Genomic DNA, 15793 nt, shown 5'->3' with positions numbered 1-15793 from the left:
CAACGTCTTACTTGACACCTGTATGGATCGTCCGTTTTTAAACGCCTTCAAACTCAAGAATGGGACCAATTTTCCGGGATGCTCGCTAACCGTTCGCCACTGCTTACCGCATGCTGGCCTTAGAACTCACAGAACTACTAACGAAGAGACCTTCTCGCTGAATTGAATGTAGAACGTGACTGAAACTACGTCATCTTTCCAGATGAGTCATTATTCAGCTCAGTGAACGGGGGTGTGGTGATGGTCTACAAACAGCGAGAAGCATTTTACGACCCACAGCGCGTGGCGTAACACTCACGTGTTGGCCGCATCTGAGTCTCGTGCTGGGAGTGGATTTCATCAGATATGGAAGCGATACTTCTTCGAATTTATGGTCATCCCACCGCGGATCAGTGCGTGAACATCACCAACATGCTATGGTGCTAAGTGTGAGAATGTTCTATCCCAATGGAGTGATCCAGTTCCAGTAGTACCACTGACTGGATTTAAATTCCATTGAAAATTTGGCCTACACCAGCCACTCGCATACCTGACCATTTTGGAACCTAAGACCGAGTGCACTAACCTCGAATAAAAGTTGACCACCGTAAAGTTAGCATTTAAGCCTGTTAAACGCAAAATTAAATGAGGTTGTTGCTGCCGTTAAATCTGACTGCGCTAACGCACGGTTTTCGCGATATGACCAGTGTTTTATAGGCGTACGGTATTAAGGTGGCGGCAGGTTTTGATGTACTGAGACAGATTCAAATCATCGTGTACCGTATTCTAAGACGAACCCAGAAACTTTATTAAACTATGAATCAGGCTTACCAGTAGTAGAGTTAAATTGTGCCAGTACATGCGACCACATTACTTGTTTCTGTCCCACAATGGGACAAAATGACAGTCTGATTTTTGTAACTTTTAATATCTATGACACGTGAAGTTCAAAATCCAATGATATCTCTTCCGAAAGCATTTTGATACAACTCTCAAAAATTCACGCGAAAACCGACTTCCAAGTTTTCCTATCCGTTTTAATAAGCTAAAGTAAAGTAGATTTTAATTTTTACAAGGAGTGTGGCTCTCTGGTAGGGCACTTGCTCGTTGTATGTTTGTGTGTGAGTGTGCAGGGGCGGGGGGGGGGGGGAGGGGAGGGACGGGGGGGGAGGGCTCCGTTCGCTTCCAGGTACATTCGAATTTTTAAACAAAGTTTCATGTTGTATGAGCATTACGTGAAGCGTAAAATACAAAAAGATAGAAAACAATTAGTCTTTAGTTTTTAAATAATTATAAAATATCGATTAACAATTTTTAATAAACGATTAGTACCTAATTGAGAATTTTTTGCAATGAAACTCATTTCTTTGTATGCAGTATATGCATTTTTCATAAATATTACAATTAGATGTGTTAACTCACACGTAACTAATGACTTTAATGACTTTTTTATTTAAATGACGTAGGAGCTTGAAGTGAATGGAGCTAGACGAAAAAAAATAATGATCGAATCGAGACAATGTACACTTCCTTTATTCTGCAACCGTCAATTCTTTTATTTTCAAGAACTGATGCATTTTCACAGAGCAATCCGAGAAGCTTCCACAATGAAATTTTCACTCTGCAGCGGAGGGTGCACTGACATGAAACTTCTCGGCAGATTAAAACTGTGGTGTCACCGCAAGACACCACACTTGCTAGGTGGTAGCTTTAAATCGGCCGCGGTCCATTAGTACATGTCGGACCCGCGTGTCGCCACTCAGTGATCGCAGACCGAGCGCCACCACACGGCAGGTCTCGAGAGACGGACTAGCACTCGCCCCAGTTGTACGGACGACTTTGCTAGCGACTACACTGACGAAGCCTCGCTCCTTTGCCGAGCAGATAGTCAGAATAGCCTTCAGCTAAGTCCATGGCTACGACCTAGCAAGGCGCCATTAGCCTTACATAGCAATTGATACTTATCGTATAAAGCATGTCTCATCAAGAACGATGTATACAACAAGGATGGATTAAAGTTAAGTATTCCAAAAGTTACGTACTTTTCTTTATAGCATTCATTACGTATCCTGTTTCAGACCTCACGCCATCCTTCGTGAGCTTATAGCGTGCATTGCGGTCCCCTCTAACCACACTGTGTCGGCACTTCTGTCGACACATCAAAAACTGTGTGCCGGACCGAGACTCGAACTCGGGACCTTTGCCTTTCGCGGGCAAGTGCTGTACCAACTTTTTTTTAACATTGCACTATATTTTTTTCAATACTGTCCATTTTTGACAAATAATGGCTAATTAAAAATTAATTAAGTAAGGAAATGAATAAAATTGAAAATGTCCAAATGGAAATGACTTGACGACATCGCTGACAGTACAGATACAAAAGAAACATGCTCCTCTAGAAATGAAATGAAATTCAAGTCGGGGGCGACACCTGATCACCACCAGACGGTCGATAGAGCAATAGAGCCATCTCCAGGCGTTGGCGTAAGACTGGGTCGTCTTCTCTGAAATAACTGAGGTTCCGATAGTGTGATCGGTGTCTGTCTCATCTCTCACCCGTCACACCCCATCTGGCCGGCGCAGATGATTAGCGAAGTCTTGCTATATTTCTTACGCTGCTACAGCTTCGCGTGTCCATCCAGGAGAAAATGCCAAAAATCCATGTTGTCCATTTCTGCTTCGTTGTAGACGTAGCCCACAACCATTCATCGTACCCATGTCACTGCATTTGTTTTGTGGACCAGAAAATAAGATTCTTGGGTGAAAAGGAGTGTGTCCGATGAAATTGTGTGAGGGGTGGTACGTAACAGGAACGCCAATATCTGTCGTGCCATGTGCCACACTGGAGCCGCCCCACTATATGCTAAACGATGTTCATCAGTGTCCACTGTTGCACAGCTTAAACATAATGGAGTGTCTGCCAAATGAATCGCATGCCGCCGTTGGTTCGTTTCGAATTTCCTACTTACCACCACATACCATAATGAGATTTTCACTCTGCAGCGGAGTGTGCGCTGATATGAAACATCCTGGCAGATTAAAACTGTGTGCCGGACCGATACTCGAGCTCGGGACCTTTGCCTTTCGCGGGCAAGTGCTCTACCAACTGAGCTACCCAAGCACGACTCACGCCCCGTCCTCCAAACTTTACAGAAGCTCTCCTGCGCAGGAGAGCTTCTATAAAGTTTGTAAGGTAGGAGGCGAGGTACTGGCGGAAGTGTAGCTGTGAGGACGGGGCGTGAGTCGTGCTTGGGTAGCTCAGTTGATAGAGCACTTGCCCGCGAAAGGCAAAGGTCCTGAGTTCGAGTCACGGTCCGGCACACAGTTTTAATCTCCCAGGAAGTTTCACCACATACCATGTTGAGCGTACCGACGTTGGGAGGTAAACGTTCCGTATAATGCGCCATATCTGTCGCCAGTTCTTGTCTGGGTACTTCTTTTCCAGGGTATTACTGGGGCACCGGCGCAATAATATTCGCTATACATATCGCGTCGTCGGTAGTAATGTTGTTGGGAAAGCTTCTCTGACATAGCTAAGCCCCAAAAAGAAAGACTTGAAATGTGACATCCTCGGTGATATATGGCCCACATTGACTGGGGGCAGCATTGAAGTGGGCGTCAGCGCATCGGCCAACGCACCCGAGATACTGCGAAATTGACTGCGCCATTGTCGAAAAACCGTACTGACGAATAACGCCCGTGCCTCTTCGTATACGTTCACCAGATCAAGTCCAGCCTCTCCAGGTGGTAGCGTAAGCGCTGTATATTGGATCTTAAATAGATGTCCCACACTCACGTAAGTTCCGAAAGTTGCTTGTATCAGCGTTGCCACCGTGCACGTTAAAGCAGGACATGCGCTACGTGAGTGAGTATCGCTGCTAGGTACACGTTAACATAGGCCACCCTTTGAATCATATTCAACGCTCTTAATTTCTGTAACAGCAACGCATCAGCTTTAAAAATGTTCAAATGTGTGTGAAATCTTATGGGACTTAACTGCTAAGGTCATCAGTCCCTAAGCTTACATACTACTTACCCTAAATTATCCTAAGGACAAACACACACACCCATACCCGAGGGAGGACTCGAACCTCCACCTCCGCCGGGACCAGCCGCACCGTCCATGACTGTAGCGCCGGAGACCGCTCGGCTAATCCCGCGTGGCGCATCAGCTTTAATATGCGTCGGTAGTTATCCGCTGCTGTCCGTTGCACATCTGAGTGGAACGTGACACTTAAACATTTTATGGTGTTAACTAACACGAGCGGGCCTTCCTCACCCGGTCGTAATCCTCGAGCGACATTCATGCGGCGAGAATTCTGTAGATTAAGCACGCTTCCCGCTGCCATCCAGTATCGCTGTATCCATGCCAATGCCGTACGTACTTCGTCGCCTGTCCGTGCCAGCAGCATCACATCGTCAGCTTAAGCACGACAATGAAAGGTCAGCTGTGGCAACGGCCCTCCCTCCAGCCGTCTTCGGAGACCATATAGGTAGGGCTCCAAAGCCATCGCATACAAAAATATCGAAAGTTTGCCACTTTGACGAACTGACAGTGAAATGACAATGTAGTCAGTGCCAAGCCCATCCACTGGGACCTTGGATCGCACGCCGTGTAACACTCGCATTATCACTAGAATGAAGGCCTGTGGGGTTCCCAAACTGCCCATCACGGCGTGCAAAAAGATATTATCCACCCTGTCGAACGCATGAGACTAGTACACCACGCAGTCGGTACGCCGCTGCTAATGCGACGATATCTCGGTAATCACCAAGAGCCGTATGGACATTACTCTTACCGCCGAGGCATGTTTGATCGGTGATAAGTCTATCAGAAATTGAAGACTTCAGGCGAGCCCCAAGGATGGGCGCGAAAATCTGGTAGTCGCAATTCAGGAGGGTTAGTGGTCCATAATCTCGTGTCCTTCTGCCACCGCGTGGTTTGGATATTGGGATGATGATACCCTCCGTGAATTCAGCAGGTATCTCAGTCTGCGGTAACAGGGGTTCGTTATACATCTGAATCCACATTTGTCCCGTGAGGTATGCAAAGGCGCGGTAAAATTTAATTGGGAAGCCGTCCTGTCCTGGGGACTTGTTCGCAGCTCCCCTGGCAATCGCGTCTGTCAGCTCGTCCTCCGTTATCGCTGTGATGAAAGTCTCTGCATCCAGTGGTGGTCTCTCGTGGTTCACTTGTACAGGTCCATATAACTGGCGGAAGTAGTCGGTTAACACCTTCGCAATGTCACGGTGGGTCACAACTTGCCAGTTTCAGAGATTATTTCCCTGATCAATGTCCTTCGTCGTCGTTGGGGTGCACGTACTACGTGGTGCATGGAGGGGGCTTCGGCAGCAACTGTGTCCGCCAATCTCGCCCGGACCATTATCCCTTCCATTCTTAGTCTTTTCAGCTGTAACAACTTGGCTTTTATCCTGCTCATGGCCGTGTGCCTTTCTGGCGATGGTTGTTGGGTTATCAGCTCCCTCAGAACTGTAAAATAAAAATCCGCCGTAGCGCGGTTCCACTGCGATTTGTCCTGCCCGTATCGAATCAACGTTCTCCGTAATGTTGGTTTGTTGCATTTGATCCACCACTGGAGAATCGAGGTGTATCCCCGTTGGCGGCGAAGGCAGGTCTCCCAGACCTCCTCTATCGACCGGCGACATGCAGCGTCATATAAAAGTGCTCTATTCATTTTCCAGTAGTTATCCTTACTCCGCCATATCTTTTCCCACGTTAGTGAAATCGTAAAGACGTACGCCATATGATCCGTAAAAGCCGCCAGCCAGATTTCGGCATGCATTATCGCCGTCCGTAGAGCGCGCGTCACATACACTATATCAAGCCTACTCGCTGAGTGTCCCATTACTTACATGTAACCCGTTCTATCGCCATGCTGCAGTTCCCAGGTATCCAGAAGCGCCATTTCAGTAATCAAAGCGCGCAATTCCATGCATGACACAAAATGAGGTACTTGGTGCTTTTGGACGACGACACAATTAAAGTCGCCGCCCACTGTATAACTGTCATATTGTCCGGTGAACAACGGTGCTATCTCTTCGGTGTAAAAGGTCGCCCATTCTCTTCTTTTTGTGGAGCCAGACGGCGCGTATACGATGATGAAACGAACACCGTCGACAGTGATCGCTATTCCACGCGCCGAAGGGAGAGACGTGACTTCCTCCACTCCTATTCCTTCCCTAGTGAAGATCGCCATACCGCACCCACTCTCATCGTGCACTGAATAATGTGCGTCGTAGCCGTAGAACTCCGGCGGCGATGTGAAAAGTACTTCTTGTAGGAATACAATATCCACGGCGTGTAACATATCTTTCAGCATTTGAATTTTAAGTGGTGCCCGGATGCCATTAATGTTGATCGTCGCAGTGCGGTACGCCTGGCGTGTGTTCATCAGTTGGAGGGCGGTATCATCAAGCGATGGTGTTGAAAACCGAACTGCTGTCGGTTATCTGCGCCCCCGTCGCTCCTCACCACACCAAGTTGTTCAACATTCCCGGGCCCCTCCCGGCGCATGGCCAGGACTATCCTCAACCGCCGTGTCCTTATCTTCACCCTGGTCCTGTTGGTCCACTTCTTGGGCCCAGTCCCCCAGCATATTTGCAGAGCCGGCCGAAGGATGGCAGACAGCGGTGTCGCCACTCTGATGTTGGACAATCGTCATCTCCACTTCTGCCTTCCGGTCACCGAACTGCTGTCGGTTATCCCGTCGCTCCTCACCACACCAAGTTGTTCAACATTCCCGGGCCCCTCCCGGCGCATGGCCAGGACTATCCTCAACCGCCGTGTCCTTATCTTCACCCTGGTCCTGTTGGTCCACTTCTTGGGCCCAGTCCCCCAGCATATTTGCAGAGCCGGCCGAAGGATGGCAGACAGCGGTGTCGCCACTCTGATGTTGGACAATCGTCATCTCCACTTCTGCCTTCCGGTCACCGAACTGCTGTCGGTTATCCCGTCGCTCCTCACCACACCAAGTTGTTCAACATTCCCGGGCCCCTCCCGGCGCATGGCCAGGACTATCCTCAACCGCCGTGTCCTTATCTTCACCCTGGTCCTGTTGGTCCACTTCTTGGGCCCAGTCTCCCAGCATATTTGCAGAGCCGGCCGAAGGATGGCAGACAGCGGTGTCGCCACTCTGATGTTGGACAATCGTCATCTCCACTTCTGCCTTCCGGTCACCGAACTGCTGTCGGTTATCCCGTCGCTCCTCACCACACCAAGTTGTTCAACATTCCCGGGCCCCTCCCGGCGCATGGCCAGGACTATCCTCAACCGCCGTGTCCTTATCTTCACCCTGGTCCTGTTGGTCCACTTCTTGGGCCCAGTCCCCCAGCATATTTGCAGAGCCGGCCGAAGGATGGCAGACAGCGGTGTCGCCACTCTGATGTTGGACAATCGTCATCTCCACTTCTGCCTTCCGGTCACCGAACTGCTGTCGGTTATCCCGTCGCTCCTCACCACACCAAGTTGTTCAACATTCCCGGGCCCCTCCCGGCGCATGGCCAGGACTATCCTCAACCGCCGTGTCCTTATCTTCACCCTGGTCCTGTTGGTCCACTTCTTGGGCCCAGTCCCCCAGCATATTTGCAGAGCCGGCCGAAGGATGGCAGACAGCGGTGTCGCCACTCTGATGTTGGACAATCGTCATCTCCACTTCTGCCTTCCGGTCACCGAACTGCTGTCGGTTATCCCGTCGCTCCTCACCACACCAAGTTGTTCAACATTCCCGGGCCCCTCCCGGCGCATGGCCAGGACTATCCTCAACCGCCGTGTCCTTATCTTCACCCTGGTCCTGTTGGTCCACTTCTTGGGCCCAGTCCCCCAGCATATTTGCAGAGCCGGCCGAAGGATGGCAGACAGCGGTGTCGCCACTCTGATGTTGGACAATCGTCATCTCCACTTCTGCCTTCCGGTCACCGAACTGCTGTCGGTTATCCCGTCGCTCCTCACCACACCAAGTTGTTCAACATTCCCGGGCCCCTCCCGGCGCATGGCCAGGACTATCCTCAACCGCCGTGTCCTTATCTTCACCCTGGTCCTGTTGGTCCACTTCTTGGGCCCAGTCCCCCAGCATATTTGCAGAGCCGGCCGAAGGATGGCAGACAGCGGTGTCGCCACTCTGATGTTGGACAATCGTCATCTCCACTTCTGCCTTCCGGTCACCGAACTGCTGTCGGTTATCCCGTCGCTCCTCACCACACCAAGTTGTTCAACATTCCCGGGCCCCTCCCGGCGCATGGCCAGGACTATCCTCAACCGCCGTGTCCTTATCTTCACCCTGGTCCTGTTGGTCCACCTCTTGGGCCCAGTCCCCCAGCATATTTGCAGAGCCGGCCGAAGGATGGCAGACAGCGTTGTCACCGCTCTGATGTTGGACAATCGTCATCTCCACTTCTGCCTTCCGGTTACCAGAAGGAGAATTCAAGTTATCTTCGCTGTGCAAATCCTGCACCGTCATCTCGGTATCTGTTGAATCCACTCGTAGCAGGTCGATACTGTCGTTGTCGTCTTATGTCCCCTCGGGACCATGGATATCGTCAGCAGAAGTCAGTCGTCGCTTGTTTCTTCTTTTCGGCGAACGCTGTTTCCGTTGTCGTGCTTCCGCGTCGGCTGTGTGGATGGCGTATCCTCCGTCTTGGGCCTGGTCTATCACGCTCTCGGTGGAAACACTGGCAGCCACCACGGTTGAGCCGTTGCGACCTTCAGCTGCATCTCTTGTATGGTGTCCTGTGTCTGCTGCGGTGGAACCGGTGGTCGGCTTCCCAGTCCGTTGGTGTCCATGTGCTCTATAGTGCACATATATATGGCGCCCATCGGAAATCTCCCTCACTGCTTCTCTCAGGGCCTCCACAAAGGTCAACGGTAATACAGTCATCTGTTGTGGTGCCTAAACGTCATCCCGCGGGGTTTGCACTAAACGACGCTGGAGGCATTCCGAGCGGACGTGGCCATCTTTCCCGCAACCTGAGCAAGTGCGAGGTTGTCCATCATATATTATAATCGCTCGACAACCCTCTACATACAGATAAGAGGGGACGTGCTTTCTCAGTTCTATCCATATTTGTCTGTCCCCATTTAGGAAGGGGTATGAGGTTAAAACTCGCCCCTTTCTCGGCCACATGGGATAGAACTGTACTGTATGGTCGAAAGGTGTCGATCACAAGTTCAGACGGGACCTCAAATGGACCCGTATGATGCGTATCCCCATTCCCGCGTGGTCGACTGTCTAACATTCTGCGTGGTTTCAGTTTGTTCTAAGTCGTGTCTCCCTGCCACATTCGCGCAACGACGCCCTGAGCGTGTTTTTTAGGGAATTGACTAGTTTGAACCTGGGACCTGTTGCTGGTAAGGAGACGCCAGACCACACATGGCATGTAGAGTTCAGAAGAGTTCAGTGAGACTAGCGATGATATAATCAAATACTTAATGATTTCAGCGTCAGCTCCACTGCACTCCCTGTAAAAGAATCTTAATACTAACTAAATTTAGTGGAAGGGGTTCAAGGCCTTCTTATTTTTAGTTAGCTGCTAAAATAACGTCGAGAAAGCACTTAAGTTTACCATTGGAATTTTTATTCTACTCACAAGACATTCTTTATAAACTGCACTATTGATAAAAGGAAATATTTTAATACAGGATGATATAAACCAACCGTGTTCAACAAAAATGTGAACGAATATTCCCTGAATGGGTTTCCAAGTTCTATAATGGATCGAAGGATGACCTATGCCATATCACATCTATAATCTAGGTTTAAATTAAGTTTCATAAAAGAGAAAACTATCAAAATGGTCTACAGTGACCCTCAATTATCTTTAATTACTTATTTAACTTGTCGTAAATTACAGTGGCTGGTGTGGCTTCTCAATACTTATATAACAGAAAAATCATCGCGTTTCAGATTTTAACTTCCAGTAGCAAACGTGAATACCATGAGCTTTAATTGACGATCTACACTAGTATTACGCAAAAAGGGGCTGTAACAGATGAGACTTCTGCAGTTCTGAGTGAAGCCTTATGCGCTCTTATGCGGCATCGCGTGCGTTCATTACTTTGTCGGTGGTTAGGCAGCGTCAGGAAGCAACTCACTCTAACTTCTCTTTACTACAATTTACCGAAGTTGGTTTAAGAAAAGCTATCTGGCTGTGTTTTCAGCTGACCTATCAGGGTCTCAATGCTAACCTTAATCTCCGCCTACAAAAATTCTGTCTATCCATTGAGAAACGTTATACTTTTCGTGGTGGGGCAATGTTTTTAATGTTTGCTACGTAACAGAGACGCGTATAGTCTTATGCTAAAACTTGCAGCTGGTGTGGCCCTTTTAGTGTTATCGTAAGATCTATACTGCTCTTCTGGAGGGCTCTATCTTTTAACATGGGCTGGGGGGTGGTCTTGGCGGTCGGCGGCCGATATGGGTGTCCCTTATCGTAGGACCTTCTAGCTTACACGACTCTACTGTCGGCTTCTGTTCTCGTTTCTCCCCTCGGAACTGCGTCTGTTTCATGGTGGGAAGGTATGACATACATTTAGGCGTTCTTGTGTTAGTCTGTGGTATTCCATTTGCTCACTCGTTGATCGTATTACTTTGGTTAATTTAATGTCAGGATTCATTCGGAACATGTGACATACTGCCGGATTTGCTATAATGTAAGGGTTTTCATGGAAGGTGTTGGATTTGCCTGACACCTTACAACTGTTACCGCACCAACATTCTCGTCTTCATGACAGAAACTATATCGGTTCGGTGATCGTTGAAGAAATCCTTCACAAGCCGCATCGTCAATAAGCCTCATACAGACGACGCTTGAAACGACCGATAACTGGATTCCCCCCATTTCCTGTGGATCGATTGTTACCTCTTCCCTTAAAAAACGTTCAATCTCGTGTGCCTTTGGTCATGTATAATCGTTCACAAAACTGAACTTCAAAGTCGTTTTTCTGTACGACTGTGCCATCTCATTCTAGACTCAAAACATTGCAAACACGAAGCTGCTCCGGCGTAAACAAATAGGCGTGCGCACCGCAGCGCGGCTGGAGTGCAACACGGTCCGCACCGTCACTGCCAACTGAGCTACCCAAGCACGACTCACGACCCGTCCTCACTGCTTTAATTTTGCCAGTACCTCGTCTCCTACCTTCCAAACTTAACAATAGCTCTTCTGCGAATCTTGCACAACTAGCACTCCTGGAAGAAAGGATACTGCCGAGACATGGATTAGCCATAGCCTGGGGGATGCTTCCAGAACGAGATTTTCACTCTGCAGTGGAGTGTGCGCTGATATCAAACTTTCTCGAAGATTAAAACTGTGTGCCGAACCGAGACTCGAACTCGGAACCTTTGCCTTTCGCGAGCAAGTACTCTACCAACTGAGCTACCCAAGCACGACTCAGCCGGCCCCTGTGGCCGAGCGGTTCTAGACACTTCAGTCCGGAACCGCGCGACTGCTACGGTCACAGGTTCGAATCCTGCCTCGGGCATGGATGTGTGTGATGTCCTTAGGTTAGTTAGATATAAGTAGTTCTAAGTTCTAGGGAATTGATGACCTCAGATGTTAAATCCGATAGTACTCAGAGCCATTCGAACCATTTGAAACACGACTCACAACCCGCCCTCACAGCTTTAATTCCGCCAGTACCTCGTCTCCTACCTTCCAAACTTCACAGAAGCTCTTCTGCGAATATTGTAGAACTAGCACTCCCGGAATAAAGGTTCACGGAAGAGCTTCTGTGAAGATTGGAAGTTAGGAGAGGAGGTACTGGCGGAATTAAAGCTGTGAGGACGTGTCGTGAGTCGTGCTTGGGTAGCTCAGTTGGTAGAGCACTTGTCCGCGAAAGGTAAAGGTCTCGAGTTCGAGTCTCGGTCCGGCCCACAGTTTTAATCTGCCAGGAACTTTGCTTACAGAAAACAGTCGTGGGGCGCGGGGGGAGGGGGTGTGTCTGGATGCTCTGTCCCTCTCAATGTTTAAAAAAAGAGTTTGGAGAATCAGTGACCATATACTTATGAGTGAATAGTAGCCAAGGAAAACATGTGAAGTAAGCAGACAGGCCTGGGCCCACACAAACATCCTTTGCCTCAGGCATCCTAGTGCCATTATTCTGGAACTTGGATTCTGGCATCATAGAACCAGTTTAATAAAAGGGAACACGTAGAACTGTCTTTTTGATGTTATTTATTATATGGCTACCAGTTTCGTTGAGTCAATAGACCATCTTCAGGCCTTTGTGCAGAAACAATACTAATAGCATCATCAACTTACCAACCATGCAAATACAAAGACAGATTAAAAACAGAATAAGACTGAACGTCAATATTATACAAATGAATTTACAGTAATCATTTGATAAAATTAACAGATACATCCATTGTCACATACCTAAAATAGAATTATATATAATACACCATAACGAATTTCCACTCTATACATTGTACAAATTTAATATTTATTAATAGAATCATTAATTAAATATTCCATGATTTTTACTGGACAGCTGGATGATACATTAAACTGCACAATCCCGAAATAACCCACTAAACGACAAAAATAACTGTAGAAAATGATAGATGTATGAAAGAAATTACAACATCATAAATAAGTAAACCAAAGATTTATGCATCTGTTTGCAAGTAGTCCTATCACATTAAAGTTATAAAATGCTAAGCTGAAAGCCGAATACAGACATAGTCATGTCTCAAGTGTAAAGTGGATGACCAAGAACATGTCAAGAGACCAAATGTAGAGAACCATCCATGTCATACCACATACAGAATACATGGAACCCAAGAAAATGTTCATGATGAACAACATCTGCACATTTGTGAGAAAGGAGAGCTATTGCTTATTCCTGATAAGCAATGCCATGGGTATCCTAATATGCAGCGGCATCGCATATTGTAGCACCCTATCTCATATTAGATTAACTTTAGCTTGCTACCATAGTAGCTGGATAAGGCTCATACATTTTCTAAATGGTTTGACAATTTTGTCAACTTTATGAATCGATCTGGAGGTGATCTTGTTGTGCTAATAACTGACGGGCACCATATCACTTTTTTGTGATGTACAAAGAAAGAGAAAATCATGTTCATATGACCTGGTTATTACCCTAATCCACACATGAAATGGAGCTTCTTGCGTCGAATTCGTGAAGTTGTTTAAAACGCATTATCCCCAAAAAGTAGGAATCTGGTTGGCAAACAAGGCAGGGAAAGTAGATACCACATTTTTGATTGTGGTGGTATTTGGAAGGGCATGCTTGAAAGCAGTAACTATGGAAAATACTATAAACGACCTCTTTAAAGCGAGACTCCAGTGCAACAGGCATATACTTAGAGAGAATGGCTTTGCAACGCACCAGAAGTTTGACATACACAATAAAAACAATGGAGTAAATGTGAGTCGAAAAATTATCTGGCCTGCTCCCAAAATCAGCAAGAGCCATCAGCTGTAGTAAAATCAGAATGATCTGAATCTCTTAATTAGCCTACAGCGTCTCCATAAAGAGAACGTTTGAAACAATTCAAAGCGCAGGAAACTGTAGCGGCATCAAAGAAGAGAGAAACGAAAGTTTACTTCTTGGAAAAGAAAAACAGAAAAACGCAAGAAACAATTGTCCAGTCATCTGCAGTCTCATACATTTCCCGGAATGAAACTGCAAGTGCTCTACCATCTGAGCTACCCAAGCACGACTCTGGCCCCATCCTCACAGCCCTACTTCCGCCAGTAGGAGACGAGGTACTGGCAAAAGTAAGGCTGTGAGGAGGGGGGCTGAATCGTGCTTGGGTAGCTCAGATGGTAGAGTACTTGTCCGCGTAAGGCAACGGTCCCGAGTTGGAGTCTTGGTCCGGCACACAGTTTTAACCAGCCAGGAAGTTTCATGTCAGTTCACACATCGCTGCAGAGTGAAAATTTCATTCAGGAAACATCCCCCAGCCTGTGGCAAGCCATGTCTCCGCAATATCCTTTCTTCCAGGAGTGCTAGTTCTGCAGCATCGCAGGAGAGTTTCTGTGAAGTCTGGAAGGTTGGAAACGAAGTACTGGCGGGATTAGGGCTGATAGGAAGACTCATGAGTCGTTCTTGGGTAGCTCAGATGGTAGAGCACTTGCCCGCGAAAGGCAGGGGTCCCGAGTTCGAATCTCGGTCTGGCACACAGTTTTAATCTGCCACTAAGTTTCATATCAGCTGCAGAATGGTATTTTCATTCAGTTTCCTGTAAGTTAAAGTCCAAACCGTACACCGTTTATTACAAGCACTTGTATCCCTTTTTTTAAACAAATACCTTTTCAGGGAGAGCACCACTGATGTTCCAGAAGGTTGGGGAGAGTTGTCATTCACCTAGGTCAATGAGTCGCATAAGACATAAATAGTTGGGCAATTGGTGGTCAACCCACTGTCCATCAGTGACAGCTCTGGGTGGTGAGTGACGTCAGCTCCATATATCGATTCGATAACCTTATGCAAATGGGGTATAAATAATCCAATTCCAAACACTTCTGTGGTGGCTCTAAAGAAAAAGAAATCTTAAGGTGCTATACTTGTAAAATTGACCACAAAAATAAATCTATTTACTATCAGTAACATAACTAACATCACAGGATAGCAAAACACATAAACTTACACTGATCAGCCAGAACATTATCACCACCGACCTAAAGTCAATATAAACCCATCCAGGCGATAGCAGCGTCACCTGATGAGGAATGACTGCTAGTCAGACACACGCATAGTGCATATAGTATCAGTGAGTATGCTGTCTGTGTGTAGAATCGGGTAGGTGCAAAATCTATCGGAGTTTGACCGATAGCACATGCTTTCAGAAACTGCACGGCTTGTCGAGTGTTCGAGGAGTTCTGTGGTGAATGTCTTCAACACATAGCGGAATCAAGGTGAAACCACGCCCAGCCATTGTGGGGTTGGGCAGCCACTCCCCATTACAAATGTCAGACCTTTAGGCTGGGCAGACTGGTAAAACAGGACAGGTGGCAAACTGTGGTGGAACTAATATCAGACGTTAATGCTGGTCAGAGTAAAAGTGTGTGGACACACATTTCACCTAATACTCCTAACGATGGGCCTCCACAGCCAATGACGACCCATGTATGTACCAATTTGAACGCCATGACATTGGCAGCTGAGACTGAAATGGGCACATGACCATCGGCAGTGGACATTGGCCCAGTGGCGGATCACTGCATGGTCTGATGAATCCTGATACCTTCTTCATCATGCCGAAGGGATGGCGCCAATCCGTCGGCTTCTAGAGGAAAAGCTCGTTGACAACTGTACTGCAGGACAGAGACAAACTGGCGGCGACTCCATTATGCTCTGGTGAACATTCATGTGGCCATCCATGGGTCCAGTGGAACTCGTACAAGGCACGATGATGGCCAAGGAGTAACATACACTGGTCGCAAAACACGTACACCCCCTCATGATATCATGTTTCCCGATGGCAGTGGAATTTTACAGCAACATAATGCGCCATGTCACAATGCCAGGAGTGTGATGGCGTGATTTAAGGAACACAGTGGCGAGTTACAACTGATGTGCTCGCCCCCCAATTCGCCAGATCTGAACCCAATCTAACACATCTGGGAAGTGATTGAACGTGGCGTCAGAACTCATCGACCCCCTCCCCGGAATTTACTGGAATTAGGTGACTTGTGTGTGCAGATGTGGTGTCAGCTCCCTCCAATGGCTCACCAGGGCCTCATTGCTTCCATGTCACGACACTTCGCCGCTGTTTTTGTGAGGTGACAGGAAATTATCAGCATGGACAGGCATGGATGGGAGTGT

At 47.6% G+C, this 15793-nt stretch overlaps 1 protein-coding gene across 1 annotated transcript; it reads left to right on the top strand.

The window, feature by feature from the left end:
• The first annotated feature begins 6418 nt into the window (after positions 1-6418).
• On the top strand, positions 6419-14336 carry LOC126249141 (uncharacterized). Its single transcript, XM_049950795.1, has 2 exons — positions 6419-8460; positions 14285-14336. Exons 1-2 carry the CDS (start codon positions 6419-6421, stop codon positions 14334-14336), a joined length of 2094 nt encoding a protein of 697 aa, XP_049806752.1.
• The last annotated feature ends 1457 nt before the right edge of the window (positions 14337-15793 follow it).

Source organism: Schistocerca nitens, chromosome 3, assembly GCF_023898315.1.
Source record: "Schistocerca nitens isolate TAMUIC-IGC-003100 chromosome 3, iqSchNite1.1, whole genome shotgun sequence".
Taxonomy (NCBI): Eukaryota; Metazoa; Arthropoda; class Insecta; order Orthoptera; family Acrididae; genus Schistocerca; species Schistocerca nitens.
The sequence above is the reverse complement of the archived record's forward strand: the minus strand, read 5'-3'. Positions and strand labels throughout refer to the sequence as shown.